The 24,384-nt window shown below is 37.8% G+C and overlaps 1 protein-coding gene across 1 annotated transcript in view; it reads right to left on the reverse strand.

The window, feature by feature from the left end:
• The window catches only part of LOC118006533 (ciliogenesis and planar polarity effector 1-like), a 145,687-nt gene that overhangs the window by 8,535 nt on the left and 112,768 nt on the right, over positions 1 to 24,384 (reverse strand). Inside the window, 8 exon segments of the mRNA XM_034999214.1 lie at positions 1 to 2; positions 712 to 916; positions 1,380 to 1,438; positions 3,472 to 3,637; positions 12,692 to 12,823; positions 13,541 to 13,571; positions 17,338 to 17,502; positions 22,943 to 23,027. The exon segment at positions 1 to 2 is cut by the window's left edge and continues 74 nt beyond it. Of these exon segments, the coding sequence (XP_034855105.1) occupies positions 1 to 2; positions 712 to 916; positions 1,380 to 1,438; positions 3,472 to 3,637; positions 12,692 to 12,823; positions 13,541 to 13,571; positions 17,338 to 17,502; positions 22,943 to 23,027 (845 nt within the window).

A 24,384-nucleotide genomic window follows, 5' to 3' on the forward strand; every position in this document is an offset into this window, starting at 1 on the left:
CTCTAAAGTAGAAATTACATAATTATTATATTCCTAGAATCTCATATCAGTAATGAACTACATTTCAAAAGACCCAAATTCTAGCTCAGATTAATACATTCACTTGACATTGCTTATTCTGTACCTTAGTGATACATTTCGTGTTATAACAATTCTCAACAAATTATTCTTCATGTCTCACACCTTAAACTTGTTTCTTTCAAAGAAATTGTTTTTGGTTATCTGTCCATTTCAAATTATCTATGTATTTGGCAGTTATTTATGTATTTAATACCCTGCTTTATATTAGAAAAGATTCAAGGGAGTCTCTGGTATTTTGAGTAGACCCCAAATTATACACACACAAGTGATCTGCTTACATGTGGGTTTGTGTTGGGAAGAGACAGAGAAGAAGTGATAAGCTGGTGAGGACTGTTTCTGTAAGAGTAGAGCCAAGTGGAGAAACAGGGAGAACAGTTACGTGGCAGATTACAGAAAAGGAGGAAATGGAATTGAACGGGTATCAAAATTGTATTAGGTATGCCAAAGTGCTTTGTCATACCTTAAGAGATGTAATGACATTGTTAACTTTTTCCTTGGTGATTCTATAAACTTATCAAGACGTCGTAATTATGGGACCATGTTTTTCTTGATTTTCTTATTTCTGAGCATGGTAGATGCAAATACACTGAACTTGGGTGACAAAAGCACTAAATTCTTATCAGGCCTGACATAATCTTGCTGAACAACATGCCAAACTCTGTCTTACCTTCTTGGAGAAAGAGAGTGTTGCTCTCGGGAAATGTGAGCAGTTCTGGGTTTGTTAGGCAAGGCTTTCTGTGCAGTTGTTGGTAGTTGTACTGATTCAGATAACAGTTCATTCATCAGACTATATGCTTGTGAGATCCGCCGACTATAGTGGTCAGAGAGTAGCAATCTTCAGACAAAGAATTAAACAACATTTAATAAAAGAGTCATTTTCAGTTCATACCTCTAGAGGGAACGTAATGTTTGAAGATCACCTAGCATTTGTTTTTTTCAATGCTTTTCAAATGCAAATTCATATTTCAGATTTCTGAAATCGATTAGGCAGAAATTAGTAAAGGTACCTGTAGTTATGACCCTTTGGGTATTTTCCAAAATGCACATACATATCTGGATTGGGGGAGGGAGGGCAATAGCAGAAATAAAAATCATGAAAATTTCAATGGAATAAATGATATTTGAAAGCAAATTCCTAAAAAGCCTAGTAGAGTCTATTTTCCTTGCAGTTATCTCTCATAAATTTCTGTTTATGGACAAAAAGGGGTTACTGTGAAGACTAGAGTTCCTCAGGCATTGTCTGTACCTCAGGTGTGCAAACTGGAAAGCGTGCTGGGGGTCCAGCTACCCAGGCTCACCTGTCCTTCTCGTTCTTCATCTTCTGTCTCAGCCTGATTTCCCGTGAAGTCATGTAAAACTGCACGAGAAATACCCAGTTAGTCCATTATGGTTCAGTTCAAATAATTAAACCCTTGTGATCCATGGGAAACATGAAAATTCCACTAATCAATTTTAATAGGAGGTTAAAACATATTTTTGCTATTCAGGAAACAGTGCAAAACACGGTCATATTTGATGAAGCTTCCTATCCCAAGCACCAAACACGAAAATGTTAAAGCATCATGTAATTAAAAACTAGTTTAATAAGTAGAATGCTAAATTCATGTATTTTCTCAAGAGAGAACCTTATCAGCTGCATTTATTTTAATTTAAATTCAATTAATTAACATATAGTGTCAGCTGCATTTAAAATGGGAAACATTTTAAGGATGAAGACACATACACTTCATACTCAGTCTTGTGATTATTCTCACTAACAGTGTGCTTGATAAAGCAGAAAGAAGTCAGACCTCTAAAGCTATCATTTTGATGTTTTAAAATGTCTACCAGTCACCTAATGTAGTATGTTCACTGCGACTTGAAAACTCCTCAAAACTTATGCACCAGGAGGCAAACTAGCAAGTGTCTTATTCCAGAATATTAAGAGTTACTACTGAGTTACGAATGAAGTCAAGTCCTTTTACACAAAATTTTGTATATAAAAATGTGCACACAGAAGTGCATGCACTCTCTGTAGGTCCTACATGGAAGCAGTGAGTGACAAATTAAAGGTCTTATTAATTTCTGATATAAATTCAAATGAAATTTTTAATCACATTAACCCCTCACTAATCCCATACCTTCACCTAAATAGAAGCTAAAAATAAACAGGTGCTTGCAGTTGTGAAGGAACAGTCAAAAAGTCAAAGAACCAAGCAATCCCAGTGCCCTCAGAGTTAATTTGTTCTAAATTTGGACACAATTCTAACTATCTGGGGTATTTGCTTGGTTGACAGAGAGGCCGATATCAGAACCCCCCGCCTGGCGGGGGAGGAGCACACACATAAACACATGCACTTGAAGCTTCTAGTCAGGTGCCTCAGCAGCCTTGATGGTCATTACCAGGTCCTTAAAACTCTCCACACAATGTTGTATTAACATCAGGGCACCCGGGTGGCTCAGTCGGTTAAGCCTCCACCTCTTGATTTTGGCTCAGGTCATGATCTCAGGGTCTTAGGATTCTATCCCTCTCTCTCTGCCCCTCCCTCCCACTCGTGTGTATATACGCGAGCACATGCTCTCTCTCTCTTAAAAAAAAGTTATATTAACACCAACATGCTTTCTCTAGACACAAGTTAAGTATGCAATTTATGTACTAGTTCACCTACTTTTGCACCATTTGGTGTTTAAATGTGATAGCCATATCTGGAAAATTCACTTTTATAGAACATGTTCCCCTAACGATGTCGAAAAAGATTAAGTACATTGTATTTTATTTCCAATTACAAAGTAAAAGATAAACTAAGTATAATTCAAATGCAATTTTCATAGTAATGTGATTATCAAAGTAACATTGCTTTATTTCACCTTCTGAAGAAAACTGCTTCTGACCAGCCACGGTGATGCCCCCGGTCAGGGCTCAGTGCATACATGTGGACAGTTTAAAGGGCAGCTGACACACATGCACACGCCACTGTACCCTTGGTACCTGACTGAACCATACTCTATTTTTTGTAGATAACTTGTGGATACAAAATTATTTTTTTAAATGGCTTTACTACACACAGTCAGTTGTTCAACTGCCACTGACTCTCACTGAAAATTAAGGGAACAGCTCCAACTGGTCACCAATCACTCAAGTCTCTTCACTTGGTTAAAATCAGCGAGAGCCATAATTAGCCTGGGGAAGAAAAAGTATTTAAGATAGCTCAACAGAACATGGTTTGTAGAATACCCTGCTATGTTTTGTTAAGGTAATTAACATTTTCTGACAAGTAAAATGGTGACATTTCTGTTTAATGAAAAATGCATCCAAATTACGTCAATCCTTTTCTTGAATATTTGCCAGGGAAACACTGCACGTATTCAGTGCTATCCCACTGCCCATTGCCCCTGATATTGCACACTTACTGGATTGCTCCTCGGGCAGAAAGGGTCATGTTCTTGCCCTCTCTTCTCCGCCAGCTGGTTTAAGTACTCTGCCATTCTTTCCTTGCGTTTTCTTTTCATCCACACCTGAATTTCTCTTCTTTCCTTCTCAGTTCTTTGTGTTCGTCTACCAGAAGAATGCTGAATTCTGAGAAATTTAACAGACAGGTCATCACTTGATTTTACATTTTTTATGGATCTAAGTAAACTAAATACTGTTTATTTGGAAAGGGATTTTTTTTTAAAGATTTTTTTAAAGTAATTTCTACACCCAACATGGGGCTTGAACTCAAAACCCTGAGATCAAGAGTCACACGTGCCACCGACTAAGCCGGTCAGCCACCCCTGTTTGGAAAGATTTTTCCCATTCTCAAAAAGTAGTATACATTCATGTCTCTATCGACTTGCACCAACCTGTTCCCTGAAATCCACTGAAAATGATCTCAGAAAGCTCATCAACCACGACATCAAAAACTAATGATGTACTGTATGGTGACTAACATAACGTAATAAAATAATAAAATAAGAAGAAATTAAAAAGAAATAACAAAAAAAAAAGCTCACCAACAAGAAAAAAAGAAAGGAAAAGAAAGAAAAGGAAAGCAAAGCAAAGCAAAGCAAAGCAAAGCTCATCAATAGCCTCTTCATCCTACTGGACTTCTCTATAACATTTAATACAACTGGCTCCTCTTTTCTCTTTCATGGGTCTTATTCTAACTCTGAAAACACTGTGCAGCCTCCTACGTTGGCTCCTTTCATCTCTGCTCACCATTTCAATATTAATGTCTTATTAAAAGTTCTGTTTTGGACTTCTTCACCAATCCTCTTATTCCTGGACTATTTCAATCACTTTCAAAACTTACACTACAGAGATGACTTCTAAACAGCTGCCCTTGTGGATCTAGCGTCACATGCATGCCCATGCCATACTCCCCATGGGCTGGCCTGAGCTAGTTATGGCTGGCCCATTCCTGCAAGACACAGGACTCCTCTGATGGGCAACGCTGATGGATGTCTCACCGATGACCCAGCTGAAACTTTCCTGGAACACCGTACTCTGACACTCCACTTACTCAACCTCCTCTTCCCCCTTCCCTCTCTCCTTCAAGGGGTGGGCACACCTACACTGTGGTCTGATGCTTCCCCCCACTTCTGTGTCCCCCCCTTCCCCTCACAGGCCTTTCTCCCGATAAATGTCTTGCACATCTAATCCCATCTTGGCTTCTGCTTCTCAGATGATAGGAACTGACACAAGTAGTACTGAAAATAATCCAAGAAAACAGGTGGTGTGAGACAGGGATTTGAGGCAGACTCATCACCCAGCATGAGAGGAGAAGATCATCCATCATCCTAAATGGCAGGTCACTGGTACAAACAATGTGGTTTATACTGAAAACCTGCTTTTCCTTCTGGAAATCTGGATTTGGTATGTGCCAGGAAGAGGCTGCCTACTCAACCAGCACCCAAGAAAAACTCTGGGCACTGAGTCCCTAAATGAGCCTCCGTGGTGAACATAATCTCACGTGTGCTAGAGGAATTATGTCCTGTTGGGCCCGCACTGGGAGAAGATTCTTAGGAACCTGTGCCTGGTTTCCCTCAGAATCCACTGCATGCACTCTCTTCCCCTTGCTGGTTTTGCTTTGAATTCTCTTGTTGTAATAAATTAAGTCGTGAGTATGACTCTGTAAGTTCTCTAAGTCCTCCCAGTCAATCAGTGACCCTAAGGTGATCCTGGGGACCCCTAACACAGGATCAGATCCACACTGGGACTGCAGTCTGACAGTTGTCCCCACTTCCTCAGGCTCCTGCTCCTTTCTCCCTTACAGGTGCTTCTCCAAATAAATCTCATGCTCACCTAAATCTCATTTTGGCATTTGCTTCTGGGATGACCTAAAACTAATGTGCCAATGAATATTACTAACGGAATATTCTCCTGGCACCTTACAACATATCTGAAACTACATCCTCTATCTTGCCAAAAAAGTCACCATCAACTTAGTCATCCAAATAGAAATCATTCTCACTTCCTCCTGACAGCCTCCATGTTTACTCATGATTACTACCCTACACTCTCCATTCTGAGCCCCTTCATCTTTAGATTACTGAAATAAGACCTCCAGTTGGCTTCCATTTCTAGTTCAAAGCCCTTTGCTGACCCCCTTACTGCTTGCAGATAAGGAATGAGTGCCTTTGGTCCCCAATCTACAGCCAGCACACCCAGCCAGACCCTCTCTCTCCTTCCAAGGCATAAACTCCAGTCCTATCTAACTCCCAGCCCATATCTAATCATCACTCCTTTGCATTTTATATTCTTGCTGCCTTGAATACCCTTTGTACTATTTATAAGCAACATGACTTTCTATTGGTCCTTTGAAATACAGCTCAAACACCATTAACTAGTGAAGCTGCTGCCTTGGACTGACTCTCCCCACAAGCTCCCATAGCACCCTGATACAGTTTGGTCTTATGTCACACTCTTCCTAGAGTTCTATCTCCATTCAAGAGTACAAACCATATTTTTATTCTAAATCTTGATACTTAATACATTATTGATGAAATATTCATAACATTCATAAGACTCTTTTTTTTTTTTTTAAGATTTTATTTATTTGACACAGAGAGAGAGACAGCGAGAGAGGGAATATAAGCAGGGGGAGTGGGAGAGGGAGAGGCAGGCTCTCCGCCAAGCAGGGAGCCCGATGCGGGGCTCCATCCCAGGACCCTGAGATCATGACCGGAGCCGAAGGCAGACGCTTAAAGACTGAGCCACCCAGGCGCCCCAAGACTGACTCTTATATAAACAAGCCAATAGGTATATATATATCCCATGGAAGCATTAGTAGGAGAGCCAGACTTTATTCTATCAGGAACCAGTTCTTGGATCAGGACACGTTGCAAGGAAAACATTTTAACCTAATATTCCAGGAAAAGACTATTTAATACGTATCCTAAGGATTAGTATTTAGGGCAAAGTACTATGGATGAAGTCTTTAATTGGGGTGCCTGGGTGGCTCAGTCAGTTAAGCAGCTGACTCTTGATTCTGGCTCAGGTCATGATCTCAGGGTTGTGGGACTGAGCCCCATATCAGGCTCCACACTCAGTGCAGTCTGCTTGTCCCCCTCCCTCCTCCTTTACCCCTCCCCCCACTTGCATGCAGGTACACACACACACACTCTCTTTCTCTAAAAATGAATGGATAAATAAAATCTTTTTTAAAAATCTTTAATTACTTCTACAAAGAAAGGATTAAATTTATGTTGTACTTGAAGTGATGACAGCTTCCAGGGAAGACAGTAGAGTAGGAGAACCCTAAGCTCATCTCATCCCACGGATATGATTAGGTAACACTGATATCAGTGTAAATAACCCAGAAAATGATCAAAGACTGGAAGAACAAACTCTCCACAGCTAAATGTAGAAAAGATGCCATATCAAAGAGGGCAGGAAGGGTGGAGACAGAGTCAGGGGCTAAATGGAACCACAGGACTGTCCACTGGAGGGAGGGATGCTGCGGGCATGGAGAGGGGAGAGAAATAGACCCTCACACTGAGGAGCCCACACAGGAAAAATGAATCCCCATAACATTTGGCTTAGAAAACCACAGGGGTTCAATTTTGCAAATTCTTATAATCAGCAGGACTTAAAACCTGGAACTTTAAACATCAGCAGGCTCAGCTCTGGAAGAGCCTGGAGGGAGAGAGGAAACTGAGTCCCTGCCCTTAAAGGGAGAGCACAAGAGACAGCCCTGCAGGATACAGCAGAGAAGAAGCAGTTTGAAAAATGCATGGGGCATTGGGGAGGGAGGTTAGTGAAGACACAGAGGAATATGTCCCAAATGAAAGAACAGGGCAGAATCACAGGAAGAAACCCATGTGAAATGGACATAGTAATATAACTGAGAGAGAACTTTAAATAATGGTTATAACGCTGCTCACTGAAAAAAGAGTAAAGGACATCAGTGAGACCCTGAACAAAGAGATGGAAAACATAAAAAAGAACCAATCAGAGATGAATAACACAATAAATTAAATTAAAAGTACACTAGATGGAATGAAAAGTAGACTAGAGGAAATAGAAAAATGGATCAACAACCTGGAGGACAGAATAATGGAAAGCAATCAAGCTGAACAGGTGAGAGAAAATAATAATACAAAATAAAAATAGTCTTAGGGCCTCAGCAACACCATCAAGTGTAATAACATTTGCATTATAGGGATCTCAGGAGAAGAGAGAGAAAAGGGAGCAGAAAATTTACTTCAAGAAAATAATATCTGAAAATTTCCCAAATCTGGAGAGGGAAACAGAAATTCAGATCCAGTAGGCACAGAAATCCCCCAATAAAATCAACCCAAGGAGGTCCACACCAAGACACATAGTAATTAAAATGGCAAAAAGTAGTGATAAAGAGAGAATTTTAAAAAGCAGCAAGAGAAAAGAAAACAGTTACATACAAGGGAAACCTCATAAGGCAATCAGCTGATTTTTCAGCAGAAACTGGGTAGGTCAGAAGGGAGTGGAATGATATATTCAAAGTGCTGAAAGGAAAAAACCTGCAGCCAAGAATACTCTATCCAGCAAGGCTATCATTCAGAATAGGAGATAAAGGAGTATCCCAGACAAACAAAAGTTAAAAGAATTCATGACCACTAAACCAGCCCTATAAGAAATGTCAAAGGGGACTCTTCAAGGTGTAAAGGAAAAATCGTAACTAGGAGTAAGAAAAGTAGGAAGTGCAAAAATAAGTATATGTATAAAAATCAGTCAAGGAACTCACAAAATAAAAGGATGTAAACTAGGACACCATACACCTAAAACACAGGAGGTGGGGAGAAGAGTAAAGAATGGGTTCAAACTTAAGCACACGTCAACTTAATATAGACTGCTATATGCATAAGATGTTATATACAAACCAAATAGTAACTACAAATCAAAACCGATAATAGATACGCAAAAAATAGAGAAAGGAATCCAAGTATATCACTAAAGAAAGCCAGCAAACCATGAGAGAACAGAGCAAGAGTAGAAAGGAACAGAGAAGCAGCACAAACACAACCATAAAACAAGTAACAAAATGGCAATAAGTACATACCTATCAATAATTCCTTTGAATATAATTGGACAAGCTACAAGAATTCTTCCTAGAAACATATAACCTCCCAAAACTGAAGCAGGAAGAAATAGAATATTTGAACAGACTGATTACCAGCAATAAAACTGAATCCATAATCAAAAAACTTCCAACAAACAAATCCAGGACCAGACAGCTTCACAGACAAATTCTACCAAACATGTACAGAAGAGTTAATATCTTTCCTTCCCAAACTATTCCAAAAAACGGAAAAGGAAGGAAAGCTTCCAAATTAATTCTATGAGGCCAGCATTACCTCAATACCAAAACCAGATAAAGACACTACAAAAAAAGAGAGAGAGAGAGAACTACTGTGGCACCTGGGTGGCTCAGTTGGTTAAGCATCCAACTCTTGATTTCGGCTCAGGTCATGATCTCGGGGGTTGTGAGAATGAGACCTGCATTGGGCTCCATGCTCAGCAGGGAGTCTGCTTGAGATTCTCTCTCCCTCTCCCTCTGCCCCTCCCCCCCCACTCTCTAAAATAATAAATAAATCCTTAAAAAAGAGAGAGAACTATAGGCCAATATCTCTGATGAACACAGATGTAAAAATCCTCAACAAAATATTAGCAAACTAAATTAACAATACATTAAAAAAAATCATTCACTACAATTAAGTGGGATTTATTCCAAGGACTCAAGGGTGGTTCAATATTTGCAAATCAAGGGGTGCCTGGGTGGCTCAGTCATTAAGCGTCTGCCTTCGGCTCAGGTCATGATCCTGGGGTCTTGGGATTGAGCCCCGCATTGGGCTCCCTGCTCAGCAGGAAGCCTGTTTCTCCCTCTCCCACTCCCCCTGCATGTGTTCCCTCTCTCACTGTCTCTCTCTCTGTCAAATAAAATATTTTTAAAAAAATCTCCAAATCAATGTGATACATCACATCAAAAGAAAAAGGATAAAAAATATATAATCATTTCAATGGATGCAGAAAAAGCATTTGACAAAGTACAACATCCATACATGACAAAAACCTTCAATGAAGTAGGTTTAGAGGGAACATACCTCAACATAATAAAGGCCATGTATGAAAAACCCACAGCTAATGTCATACTCAACGATAAAAAACTTGAGAGCTTTTCCCCTAATATCAGAACAAGACAAGGATGTCCACTCTCACCACTTGCATTCAACATAGTTCTGGAAGTCCTAACTACACAATCAGACAAGAAAAAGGGGAAAAAAGGCATCCAAATTGGTAAGAAAGAAAGAAAACTTTCATTATTTGCAGATGACAAGATACTATATAGAGGAAACCCTAAAGACTCCACCAAAAAACTAGAACTGATAACTGAATTCAGTAAGGTGCAGAACACAAAATTAATATGCAGAAATTCATTACATTTCTATACACTAATAATGAAGTAGCAGAAAAAGAAATTAAGAAAACAATCCCATTTACAATTACATCAAAAATAATAAAATACCTAGGGAAAAACCTCACCAAGGAAGTGAAAGACCTGTATTCTGAAAATATAAAACAATGATGAAAGAAATTGAAAATGACACAAACAAATGGAAAGATATTCCATGTTCATGGACTGGGAGAACAAATATTGTTAAAATGTCAATACTGGGGCGCCTGGGTGGCTCAGTCATTAAGCGTCTGCCTTCGGCTCAGGTCATGATCCCAGGGTCCTGGGATCAAGCCCCGCATCAGGCTCCCTGCTCCACGGGAAGCCTGCTTCTCCCTCTCCCATTCCCCCTGCTTGTATTCCCTCTCTTGCTATGTCTCTCTCTGTCAAATAAATAAATAAAATCTTTAAAAAAAAAATAAAAGGGGCGCCTGGGTGGCTCAGTTGGTTAAGCGACTGCCTTCGGCTCAGGTCATGATCCTGGAGTCCCTGGATCGAGTCCCGCATCGGGCTCCCTGCTCGGCAGGGAGTCTGCTTTGCCCTCTGACCCTATCCCCTCTCATGTGTTCTCTCTCATTCTCTATCAAATAAATAAATAAAATCTTTAAAAAAAATTTTTAAAATTAAAAAAGAAAAAGAAAAAAAATGTCAATACTACCCAAAGCAATCTTTTTTTTTTTAGGATTCAATGCATCCTTATCAAAATACCAACAGTATTTTTCACAAATAACCCCACCATGTGTATGGAACCACAAAAGACTCCATGTAGCCAAAGCAATCTTGAAAAAGTACAAAGGTGGAGGTATCACAATACCAGATTTCAAGATATACCACAATGCTGTAGTAATCAAAACAGTATAGTCCTGGCACAAAAACAGCCACGTAGCTCAATGGGACAGAACAGAGAGCCTAGAAATAAACACACTATTATGTGGTTAATTAATCACTGGCAAATCAGGAAAGAATATGCAATGGGAAAAGATCGTTGTTTCCAACAAATGGTGTTGGGAAAACTGGACAGCAACATGCAAAACAATGAAACTGGACCACTTACACCAAACAGAAAAATAAATTAAAAATGGATTAAGGACCCAAATACGAGACCTGAAACCATAAAAATTCTAGAAGAGAGCACAGGCAGTACTATCTCTGACATTGGTTGTGCAACATTTTTCTACATGTCTTCTGAGGCAAGGCTTATAAAAGCAAAAATAAACTATTGGGACTACATCAAAATACAAAGCTTCTGCACAGCAAAGCAAACAATCAACAAAACTAAAAGACAACCTACTGAATGGGAGAACTATCTGCAAATGGCATATCCAATAAAGGGTTAGTATCCAAAATAGATAAAGAACTTACACAACCCCACACCAAATAATCCAATTAAAAAAATGGGCAGAAGACATGAACACACATTTCTCCAAAGAAGACATCTAAATGGCCAACAGACACATGAAAAGATGCTCAACATAACTCATCATCAGAGAACTGCAAATCAAAATCACAATGAGATATCATCTCACACCTGTCAGAATGGCTAAAATAAAAAACACAAGAATCAACAAGTGTTGGTGAGGATGTGGAGAAGAAGGAATCCTTGTGCATTCTTGGTGGGAATGCAGACTGGTGCAGCCACTCTGGAAAACAGTATGGACGTTCCTCAAAAAGTTAAAAATAAAACTACCTTATGATCCAGTAATTCCACTACTAAGTATTTTCCCAAAGAATACAAAAATACTAATTCCAAGGGAAATATGCAACCCCAATGTATATTGCAGTATTATTTACAATAGCCAAATTATGGAAGCAGCCCAGGTGTTCATTGATAGATGAATGGATAAAGAAGTGGTATGTATACACCATGGAATATTACTCAGTCATAAAAATGAATGAAATCTTGCCATTTGCAACAACATGGATGGAGCCAGGGAGCAGAGTATAATGCTAAGTGAAATAAGTCAGAGAAAGATAAATAAATACCGTATGATTTCACTCATATGTGGAATTTAAGAAACAAAACAAACGAACAACGAAAAAGAAAAGAGAAAAACCAAAAAACAGACTCTTAACTATAGAGAACAAACAGATGGTTACCAGAGGGGAGGTGGGTGGGGGATGGGTAAAATAGGTAAAGAGGATTAGGAGTGCACTTGTCTTGATGAGCACTGAGTAAAGTATGGAACTGCTGGATCACTATATTGTACTTCTGAAACTAATATAACACTGTATGTTGGGCGCCTGGGTGGCTCAGATGTTTGAGCATCTGCCTTCAGCTTGGGTCATGATCCCAGGGTCCTGGGATCGAGTTCCACATCAGGCTCCCTGCTCAGCGGGGAACCTGCTTCTCCCTCTCCCTCTGCCTGGCACTCCCCCCCCCCCGCCCCCCGCTTGTGCTCTCTCTGTGTCAAATAAATAAAATCTTAAAAAAAAAAAAAAAATTATATATATATATATATATATATATATATATATATAAAACACTGTATGTTAACTATACTGAAATTTAAAAAAAATCTCAAAATAAATAAATAAAGATATAATAATGACAACAAAAATAAAATAAAGTAATGAGACCTTGGGAAAACTCCCCAGATAGAAGAAAAAAACCTAAGTTTTGTGTTTGTTTCATAAAAATCACATTAAAATATGGCCAATTTTGAATATTCTTGAACCATAAACATTTTAAATGGGTTAAAAATGAATTATTCAAAGATTACCTGGAGATATTCTTAGCTTGTTGTTCTGTTAAACCGAGCTCCTCACTGGAGACACCATCTTTTGTTATAAGGTCCTCAATAATGTCTGCAATATCAGTTAATCCAGTCATCTGGAGTGGATCTACTGAAACGCTTCATTTTCAAATGCAATTTGAGAAATATAAGTCAGTATCTACAATTTAATTACATTAAGCAAAAATTAACATGTAAAGTTTAAAAGTTATGTCCTCTAAGAGCATAAATGAACACAAAAATAATAAACACAGATCTAATGTTCCTTCTACTTTCCAGTAATCCTCAGCTCAAGTTTAATCATCAGTAATTGATGACTTCTTATGTGCTCTTAAAAAAGCGAACATAAGGGGCGCCTGGGTGGCTCAGTCATTAAGCGTCTGCCTTCGGCTCAGGTCATGATCCCAGGGTCCTGGGATCGAGTCCCGCATCAGGCTCCCTGCTCCACGAGAAGCCTGCTTCTCCCTCTCCCACTCCCCCTGCTTGTGTTCCCTCTCTCGCTGTCTCTGTGTCAAAAAAAAAAAAAAGCAAACATAAGGCTCAGGAGATAACCTCTACCTGTCCTGCCTGCTGAATACACATGCAGTGAAAGGTATAGCAAACACAGTCTACTGCATTCTAATTACCTATGCTAAAACATAGGTATATAAAGGATATAATAAAGCAATCCTCAGCTTCTTAAAATACTCCATTCCCGATGAGAATTATATTCTTTTAGTCCATGAAAAAATATGTAGTATAGAAGCTCACATGCACATGAACAACAAAATCTCCAAAGCACACAGTTTATACCCAACCTTAAGTAAACCTGTGAATTAATTCTTAAAAGATATTTACCTCTCAAATAACTCATCACTGTTATTCTCACCTTAAAAGAAGAGAAACATTATTACTAAAAATTGGGGGTCAATAATTTTTTCTACTTCCATCTATTAACCTGATTTGGAAATTATATAACCAGAAATTAAAATATTTTTAGGGATGCCTGGGTGGCTCAGTCGTTAAGCGTCTGCCTTTGGCTCAGGTCATGATCCTGGGGTCCTGGGATCAAGCCCTGCATCGGGCTCCCTGCTCGCGGGGAACCTGCTTCTCCCTCTCCTCCCTGCTTGTGCTATCTCTCTCTGATAAATAAATAAATAAAATCTTTAAAAAATAGATAAATAAAAGTAAAATTAAAATATTTTTAAACCTCCAAATAGGTTTAAAGATATATATGTGTAACCTATTTATCCTCCTCTTAAATATGCTATTTGGTAGTGAATACTCCGCATTTTCAGATTATTACTCTTCATTCAGAGTACTCTGAATACTTTAGGAAGTACAATCCTTCTTTGCTTAGTACACAGTTTAAAATACAGAAGTGTGATTTACTAAAACAACAACAACAACAAAACAAAAATGCTCTGATGGTCTAAAAGTAATACATTTGGGAAAATATCTAATGTAATTCCAAGAAGCCATTACTTGGAAGAACAGCACCCAAAGAATAATTTTTAAACCTTGTCCAATATTAACTACATGTCTTTAAAGTGAAATACCTAATCTACTCAATTTTTGATATGTTTAATCCTCAAAGAGAATTGAGTTACTACAGGGGAAACTGATCTCAAAAACATCTCCTTGTTAAGACTTTCTTAGACAAATCTACCTTGCCCCAAGACTTATACATCCACGTGTCTTTACTATTAATTTTGCTTTCCTAAGCACATTGTTTTAATTTATTAATCTTCAAATCAAGGATTTTACATTATCTTTGTTCTCAGAGTTGGGGCATTTGTGAGGTTTTAATAGCAATTAATTAAATTTAACTATTTTTTTAAAGATTTTTTTTTATTTTTAAGTAATCTCCACACCCAACATGGAGCTCGAACCCACAACCATGAGATCAAGAGTCGCATGCTCTACCAATTGAGCCAGCCAGGCACGCCTTAGATTTAACTATTAAGAAAATCCTCAATTACTAAAAGAAAAAAAAATGGTAATGATGTAGGTTATACAGTAATCAGATATAAAAGGTCTGCCTGCTGTGAAATAAAATTTCTTTCTGATTCCTTTTATCAAAGGGCAGAAAAGTATTATATCCAAATAAATACCTTTAACAGTAGTTACACAGGAAGATTTGATCCTTACTTCATTTTCAAACCATTTTTGGAACTCTTCTTTTGGGGACTGCCTTCACAATTTACTGAACACAATAGATCAACTTTATTCCTTGAAAATCACAATTCCTTTTTTTTTTTTTTTTTTTTTTAATTCCAAACAGTGACACTCAGCCTTATTATCTACTCCACTTATCAGAAATGCCTCTGGAAATCTTGTGGCTGTTACCCAAAATTAAATCCATCCTCAGTGAATAAATTATTTGCCACTGTTAAGAACATTCACAAGAATGTGCTAAGAAATGGAAGTCAATTTCAAAAGAGGAAATCTGAGCTTTTTTTGAGCACTAGAAGTAAGGGAATGACTATCCACCTTTCTAAGATGCCAACTTTGGAAAAGGAAACACCCATTACATTAGGCATCTAAATCTTGCACTCTAAAAAATAGTAATTTGGTTTCCTTTTTAATTTACATTAGACATTGAATGCTAGAGAAAAACATTTTAATTATCCATCTTTATATGTGTTATGACATTTATTCACATTTTTCTTTTCTTCTCTTGCATCCTAATTTAAGAAGCTATTACAATTTTGAATGTATACTTTCAATCTCACTTTTCCTACTCCTTTGTTTTCTTCTTCCTTTAAACATTAAAGAGTTCGTCTCTATCTCCATCCTGAAATGATCTTTGACTTCATTTCTCTTATTTTTCTACTTCCTTTTACCATCAGAACTGTTAAGTAGTCTATACGTACAGATTCTTGAGCCTGTCTTTGTCCCCAAACAGCCTTCTACTCTGGATATTACCTGAAAGTCCCTGAGGTCCTTAACAAATTCAGTCTTTATTCTTGACCTTCTGGTAGCTTGTGCAACTGTGAGCCACTCACTTTACCCTCAAGCCCCTTTACCGGAGTCTGCTTGTCCATCTCCCTCCTGGGGAGGCCTCCCGTGCTCTCTCAACGGTATCGTTTCACAAGCTGCTCTTTGTTTTTTTCCCTTTTTCCATATTTCTTGCTGAGAACAGATGCACCAAGTCTTGACTATATAATTAGGTAAAAGGCTCTTACATCTGTTTTTCAAGCATAAACCTCTCATCAAGTTCCACTTGCTGTCAAAAACTGGGTCCTAAATATGGCCATTTATATACCCAACATCACCTTATGTTACATTTGGTCTTAGGGTACTCTAGAGTCTGACATCAGAGCTAGGATATCCTCGCTCCTACAGTCTGACAACACAAAATCGCTATTCAGTTTCTCCTTCTCCTCCTCTTTTATCCGCTTAGTCAGTGGGTAACATGAGCTGCCTTCAGAATGTCTCCTGCTTTCCCACAACACTGTCCAGGCCCTTATTATTCCAAAGTCAGATGAAGGTAACAGCTCACTAAATGATCTATGCCTCCATTCTAGTCTTCAAAACCCCCTCATTCCACTTCTCTGCTCAGAATTCTCCAATGATGCCCTGATATAAAATGGGAGTGTACACTTCTCAGATACCCTCTACCACCACCTCTTTAACCTCGTCTGTCAACTCTCCCCCGTAAGAGTCAAGACGAAAGCTACAAATGACTGAGGACCTACAGGAATCAAAGAGGTCTCAGCTAGGTGCTTTACATACAACATTCAATCTTCATAACTCTGTAAAGGGGAAATGATCAACCCCATAGGATGATGACCAAAATACAAATGGAATCTAGGAAGAACTTAGAGAAAAAAATTGTAAGACTTAAAGGCAGCTTCTTAATAGCTTTTCTTTTAATAACCACTATGCCATTTAAAAATAGCATTTTTTACTGCTTATGCTACTTTAATAATAATAAAACTTACTATAAACACTTAGTAAATTCATCATTTTTGACCATCAATAGCTGAGAGAAAAAAAATATTTCAAAGCCTCTGTCAGTAGTCCAAGTGTTGTATTTAGTATGACCTATTATTCATATGATAAAATGTGTTCGTTAGGACTAGAGAAGAGCATTTTTAATTGCCAACTCCAAATGAAACAGAATGAAAAGTGGCACTAAACTTGTCTAAGTCTCAATATTCTCAACTGTACAATGGGGCTAATAATGGCATCCACTTCGCAGGTTAGGCTCACACCAGGTTCAGTGCACATAGAGCAGCCTTATCTGGGACGCGGCAGTCTCCAGAAACTACAGCTGTTGTTTTGTTTTCATAATTAAAACTCCAGGTTCTCAATATTGGCTGAGTCTGAATTTCTCAAGTTTTATAAAAATCAGATAGTATAGTAAGTCCAGTTGCTATATATCTAACATTAATAAGTTAGCAAAATAACTTGGGAGATATCTAATCGTATATCTTATTGGAGATAATGATACATGCTTGCAATAGATCTTAGGAAGATGACAATCAAGTTCAAGTAAATGGCACAATCTTTAACTTCCCTCCCCTGAAATGTATAAATATTGCAAAATGGCTTCACAAATCCTTCACAACTGTGTTCCCAATAAAATACTCTTCAGTAACAGTATACTGGAAAACAAGAGTATAAATGAAAAAAGTGAAGAACAATACCAGGAGAAGTTGTATTCTGGTCACTGAAGAGGCTGAGAGCCGAATCAGCAGAAGGAAACACACAGGTTTTTTGACTAGAATGAGTTTCTGTTACTGAAAATTCAGCTTCTGAAGTCTCCTCTTTGTCACTTTGAGCCTCCTTATTCATATGAGTCAGGAAACATACTAATCCAAAGTAAAATAGTAGAGGAAAAAAACACATGGGGAAAAAAGATATTAACACTTAGTTAACACTTTCACATGGCAACAGATATATCAGAAGTTTACACATATTATTTTGATAACTTTCTACTGTATAATGAAATGATTTAATATGATATTTAAAATTTAATCTCCCTCATAGTAAAAAAACTATTAAATTTATTATCAGTTTCAGAAAACATGGCAGACTGAACTAAAGTAGACAGGTTCATACCCTGTTATAGAAACACAGAAGAAATGCTAAATTAAAAAAATAGATTAATATGCAACCAAGCCCTATAAATAAAGAAATCCCCCAGTGCCAGAAAGAAAAAGGAATCAAAGCTGGGCAATATATGGGCAATGATGCTGGGAGAGTCCATACAGAAAGGAGATGTGGTTTCTGCCATCTGCAGTAGAGAGAACTAAGCTACCTTCATATGACCCAGAGCACTGAAGGATAGCTTTGTCCATAAAATAAGGATAAAAACCCTGGAGAAGCAGCAAAGAAGTTTTCTATCTGCCTGAATAGCAGATGGGAGAAAAACGAGTCAACTCTGAGAAATCAAAACCTCTGTCACGAACCATGAGAGACTATGGACTCTGAGAAACAAACTGAGGGTTCTGGGTGGGGGTGGGGGGTGGGTTAGCCCAGTGGTGGGTATTAAAGAGGGCATGTACTGCATGGAGCACTGGGTGTTATACACAAACAATGAATCATGGAACACTACATCAAAAACTAATGATGTAATGTATGGTGATTAACATAATTAAAAAAACAAAACAAAACCTCTGTCATGCCACAAACAGGTATGGGATCTGAATTTATACTATCTATGTACTACAGCAACTACAAGCCAAGAAATGTATATAAAAACTTGTCCCCCAAATTTTCTACTTCAGTAGATCCCAAGAAGCAAATACAAAACCACATCAAAGGCAAACATATACAACCCAGCAGAACTCCCCTAAAGATTAGGGGAATTACAAATGAAAAATTACAAAATTACAAATTGCACAAAGAAACCACCATAAAAGAGAGCATGCAGATCTGACAATTGAAAATATATACACATGAAGTAAAACAATCTGAAAGGGCGTAAAATATTACTAAAATCATTAAATAGATAAAAGAAGACATAGAAACCATAAAAAAGAACAGGACAGTACATCCAGCAAATAGATTTGAAAAAGAAATAAAACTTAGACATTAAGAATATAGTAAAAAAATTAAATCCTATAACAAAGATATAGCAGAAGAGAAAATTAGTAAACTAAAAGGCAGATCTGAGGACATCACCCTAAGTACATCATTGAGAGATAAAAAGGTGGCAATTAACAGTTAAGAGACAGGGAATAAAGTGAGAAGGTCCAACATAGCTCTTTTTTTTTTAAAAGATTTTATTTATTTATTTGAGAGAGAGAGAATGAGAGACAGAGAGCATGAGAGGAAGGAGGGTCAGAGGGAGAAGCAGACTCCCTGCCGAGCAGGGAGCCTGATGTGGGACTCAATCCCGGGACCCAGGATCATGACCTGAGCCAAAGGCAGTTGCTTAACCAACTGAGCCACCCAGGCGCCCCTCTTTTTTTTTTTTTTAAGATTTTATTTATTTATTTGACAGAGAGAGACACAGTAAGAGAGGGAACACAAGCAGGGGGAATGGGAGAGGGAGAAGCAGGCTCCCTGCTGAGCAAGGAGCCTGATGTGGGACTCGATCCCAGGACCCTGGAATCATGACCTAAGCTGAAGGCAGGCGCTTAACGACTGAGCCACCCAGGCACCCCCAACATAGCTCTAATAGGTGTTTTAGAAAACAGAACAGAAAGAATGGGGAGGAAGCAATATTCTAAAAGAAAATGGATGAAAAATAACCAACATTAAAACTGAAAATTAAATAATCATTCCAACTCTCATTTAGAATAACTTTTAAAAATATACACACTGAGGACACCTGCGTGGCTCAGTCACTTGAGTGTCCGACTCTTGATTTCGGCTCAGGCTGTGATCTCAGGGGTGTGAGATGGAGACCTGCATCTGGATTCTCTGTCTCCCTTTCCTGTGCCCCCCCCCGCAAGTGAAAAAAAAAAAGCTCTTAAAAAATAAATACATAAAAATAAAAGTATATACACCGAGACACACTTGTATCAAAAATTTAAAATAAACTAAAAATAAAGAGAAAATGTTAAAAGAATTCAGAGATAAAAAGAACAGTAACTGGACAGACAGCACATAGGCAGTATAAACTCAGCAATTAGAGAGGTCAGTAAATAATGGAATATTATCCTTAAAATGTTGAGGGAAAATGAGGATCAACTTAGAATTCTGTCCCCATCTGTAAGCTATCACTCATAAATTGTAATAAAATTAAAGATGTTTTCAAAGACTAGGAGAATTTACCACTCACATGCTCTAGATGGAAGAACTAATAAAGGAAGGAAAAAGGAAGCAATCCTCAAGAAAGCAGATGCAAAAAGAAATTGTGAGCAACAATAGCAGAGAATAGAAAGTTTTGCCAGAGTGCATCTCAGGCAATAAGGGTAAGTATTATTTCCTGAAACTTGTGTTTTGGTTTTTACATTCATGGTTTACGTATTTACATTATTTGAGTTACAAATTTTTTCAAAAGAAGCAACTGAAGGCAAAGAAACTGGAAAACATGCTGATAAGTTCAAGTAAGTGTTGAATGAAAAGACATGGGAGACTAAATTTAAAACAAAGCAGATCTAAAATACTAGAGAACAGTATCAGGGAAGATGGGAGGGAGGGAGGGAGGGAGCAGATCAATGTTAAAAGCGCTAAAGTCTTTATATTGTTTAGGAGGTAAATATATTTGCCTTAAATTTTAATTCAACTATGAATATTGAACATTCAAGAATAATCACTAAGAGATTAAAAAGAGAATGTGTAATTTCTGTACTCTCCACATCCAAGGTGGGGCTCGATCTCAGGACGTTGAGATGAAGAGTCACACACTCCACCAACTGAGCCAGCCAGGTGCCCCAGAATGTGTAATTTCTGAACCAACAGAGAGGAAAAGAGAGAATACAGAAAACCCAATCCAACAGAAGGAAAGAAAGCAGCTCAAAAAGAAAAAAATACATAGTAAATAGGAAGCACAAAATAAGATTATAGAAATAAGCACAAATATATCAGTAATCACAATATACATAATATAATTATATTTGATGATTAAGACACATAAATTAACTACTTTTAAAAATGAAATCTAGGGCGCCTGGGTGGCTCAGATGGTTGAGCGTCTGCCTTCGGCTCAGGTCATGATCCCAGAGTCCTGGGATCGAGTCCCGCATCGGGCTCTCTGCTCCTTGGGAGCCTGCTTCTCCCTCTGCCTCTCTCTCTCTCTGTCTCTCATGAATAAATAAATAAAAATCTTAAAAAAAAAAAAAATGAAATCTAGTTATATGCTGGACACAACTACAACATAATCACTCAACTTGAAAATAAAGGAATATCTAACTTACGGAAAATACAAGAGAAACATGTTAAATGACCCCATAGAGAATCAATTAGCAAAATCCAGACTCTGAAAAACACTTCAGGACAAACATCTATGTTTCTTCAACAAATCAATTGCAAGGGGGAAAAGAGAGAGAAGGCACCAAGAAGTTAAAAGAGACTTATAAGCCATCAAACGACTGCCATGTATGGACTTCACTTGGATTCCAACTAGAATAAAAAAATAAGCTATTTTTATAAAATGAGATAGTTGACAACACTGAAACACTGATTAGATATATGACAATATTAATTTTTTAAAAGGAGCAATAATATTATTATGCCTGTGTTTAAAAAAAAGAAACCTTATCTTTTAGACATATTTACAAAATATTTACAGGTAGATAATATGCTATCTGGGATTTGCTTTAAAATCATCCAGGAAAAGGTGGGAGGAGTAAGTGGGTGTATACATAAAAGAGGATTGACCATGAGTTGATAACTGTTAAAGTTGGATATAGGGTACATGAAGGTTAATTATACTATTCTGTCTTCTACTGAAATTGTCCATGAGATGAAGAGTCACACGTTGAGATGAAGAGTTTTTAAAATTTTTTAAAAATTAAATGTATCAAAAAAGATATAGCAGGGAAATATTAATAGTAGATAAAGTTGAGTCTGAAAACATTACTGGGGATAAAGAGGGTCATTAATGAGAAAAGGGGCAAAATTCAACCAAAAATATAACAATAATGAACATAATCATTTTATAACATAGCTTCAACTATATAATGCAACATTTAACAGAATCACAAGGAGAAATTCCACTATCACTGTGGGCAATTTTTAATGCACGCTTCTGAGCAAGCAAACTAAAAAATCAGAAAGCATACAGAAAATCTGGACAATTTGATTAAACACATATATATGTATAAATATACAATTTAAAAGCCTGACTAAACATACACACACACACCTTATGTACGTATACACACACACGCGTGCGCACACACACATCCTACATAAACCAACAGTAAACGCATATTCTTTTCAAGTAAACATTTACCAAAACTGACTATACATCCCAGGCCACAAAGGAAATTTTAACAAATATCTAAGAATTGCCATTATCATACACTTATCTAATCATAATGCAATGAATAGATGAATAAAAATATAGCCCAAACCCCATAATACTGGGAAGCTAAATATCCCTTTTATGAGCTAAAAGACATCTTAATACAAATTACAAACTATCTAGATCAAAACAACACCAAAACATGATGCATATCAGCGCTCTTGTCTGGGTCCTTGCAGGGACATATTCAGCTTCAAATACATATATTAGAAAAAAAGAAAGAATGAAGTTAGGAAAAAGCCAACAGGTTAAGCCCTCAAAAACCAAAGAAATAGTAAAGCTAAGGGGTAGAAATTTATGAAAAAGAAAATTAAACAACAGAATCAAACGAAAGCCTGTTTAAAAAAGAAAAAGAAAAGAAAACCACATTAAATTGCTGACAAGACTGAATGAAAGAGAATGTAGGGATAAACAACTATGGATACAGTGGAAATTTTAAGTAACTACCCTAATTTCATTCTTTCAGTAAGAAATTCAAACATATACTATTTCACCACTGCCTGGCCATATAACCAGAACCTCAAATCCCAATTCTGCAGTTGACCAGGGACAAACAGCAACCTCAGCACCCAGCTTTGTGCAACCCTCAGCAAGTGTGTGGCTGAACGCTCCCCATTCTAGGAGGCTATGGCATTGGCTTCTCAGGAAAACAATGGCCTGGGTGGGAGCCAATCACATTATCACAAGAATAATCCTAATCTAAAGTAGGGGACTGCGGGCTTGGGCTCACAAATGAAAACTATTCCTAGTTCTCTAGCTCCCAAAGGGCAATGCTTATTCTTTCAAAGCAAGGCTTCAGCCCCCCCACCAACTCCCCACTACACACACACCTTCGGAAATGCCAATGGCTTTTGAAGCCAATGGTTTTTCAGATTCAGGACCAGAAGACAATTCAATGTGATCTTCAGGTTCAACCTGTAGAAAAATACACACAACAAAATAACTTAAGAATTTTATAGTTTGAGGGGTGCCTGGGTGGCTCAGTCGTTAAGCGTCTGCCTTCAGCTCAGGTCATGATCGCAGGGTCCTGGGATCGAGCCCCGCATTGGGCTCCCTGCTAGCTGGGATGCCTGCTTCTCCCTCTCCTTCTCCCCCTGCTTGTGTTCCTGCTCTCGCTGTCTCTCTGTCAAACAAAACCTCAAAAAAAAAAAAAAAAAAAAAAAGAATTTTATAGCTTGAGATTTTCACAATATTGTTAAATAATCTGATGTACCTTTTAAATATTAGGGTAACAAGTGAAAGAAATGGGATTAAATCTAATAAGAGCTAAATGTGGGGATGGGTGAAGAGAAGGAAATTTTTACTTATTTGTAGTCTAAATGATTTAACCTTTTTAGACATCATAAGGAAAACAACATCAGATAATTTTAGACTGGGGAGGAACATTAGCTACCATTTAGACAAAACCTCTCATTTTAAAAATGTGAGAACAGGGCCCAGAGAAATTCAGTGACTTTCTTAGTGGCAAGACATGGATTTGAACCGAGTTCTTCAAAGCCTGTAGTCAGTGCTTGTCCACAAGTATCCCTCTGTCTCTTCCAGGCTTGAAGTCTGTTCTCTTAATTAAAATAAACAAGTCACAATCTGTGTATCTATGTGTGCATTATAATAGGATGAGAACATTTTAAAACAATATCCCAAAATCTCTCATTTAAATTAGTGTTAGTTCCTTCGAAGTAGTCACCTTAGCAAACTAAATACTTATGGAGTTTGATCCACCTTCCTTTGGGAAACTTCCTTTGAAATTGTCTCCCAGGCTTGCACTACCATTATTAACAACTGTTCTGGTGATAAGTCTTTATTATAAAGATGTGATTTTATTACTGTCAGAATCCAAAACTGAGAGAGCAAAGACAACCATTAAATAAACATGTATTGAATGCCTGCCATGTTACCAAGCAAAAGACACAGTCCCTGTCCTCCAGCATTTAAAGACTGGGGCTGAGAGGGGCGCCGTAACAGAATTTTTAGGAACTTTTTCAAAATACATGTGTGTGATCTACACCCTCCCCCCTGCCAAGCCACTGTCCCCCCCTCTGTCCCCAGCCTACCACCCCAGATTCAGTAGGGCTGGCATGTATATTTTTGAAAAAGATCATGACATGCACAGCTGTCCATTTATCTGATAGATCCAGATCTGTGGAAATTCCTTCTTGAGACTCTTCCTTTGGTTTGCTTTCTCCTGAATCTCTTAACTACCTTAGAATGCTCCTTCTCATGCTTTGTTGTTGAATCATCTTTAAAAGTTCATGCACCCGCAGAATTCTGTCCT

The sequence above is a fragment of the Mirounga leonina genome, unplaced genomic scaffold (assembly GCF_011800145.1).
Source record: "Mirounga leonina isolate KUSES-001 unplaced genomic scaffold, KU_Mleo_1.0 Mir_97, whole genome shotgun sequence".
NCBI classification, from domain to species: domain Eukaryota; kingdom Metazoa; phylum Chordata; class Mammalia; order Carnivora; family Phocidae; genus Mirounga; species Mirounga leonina.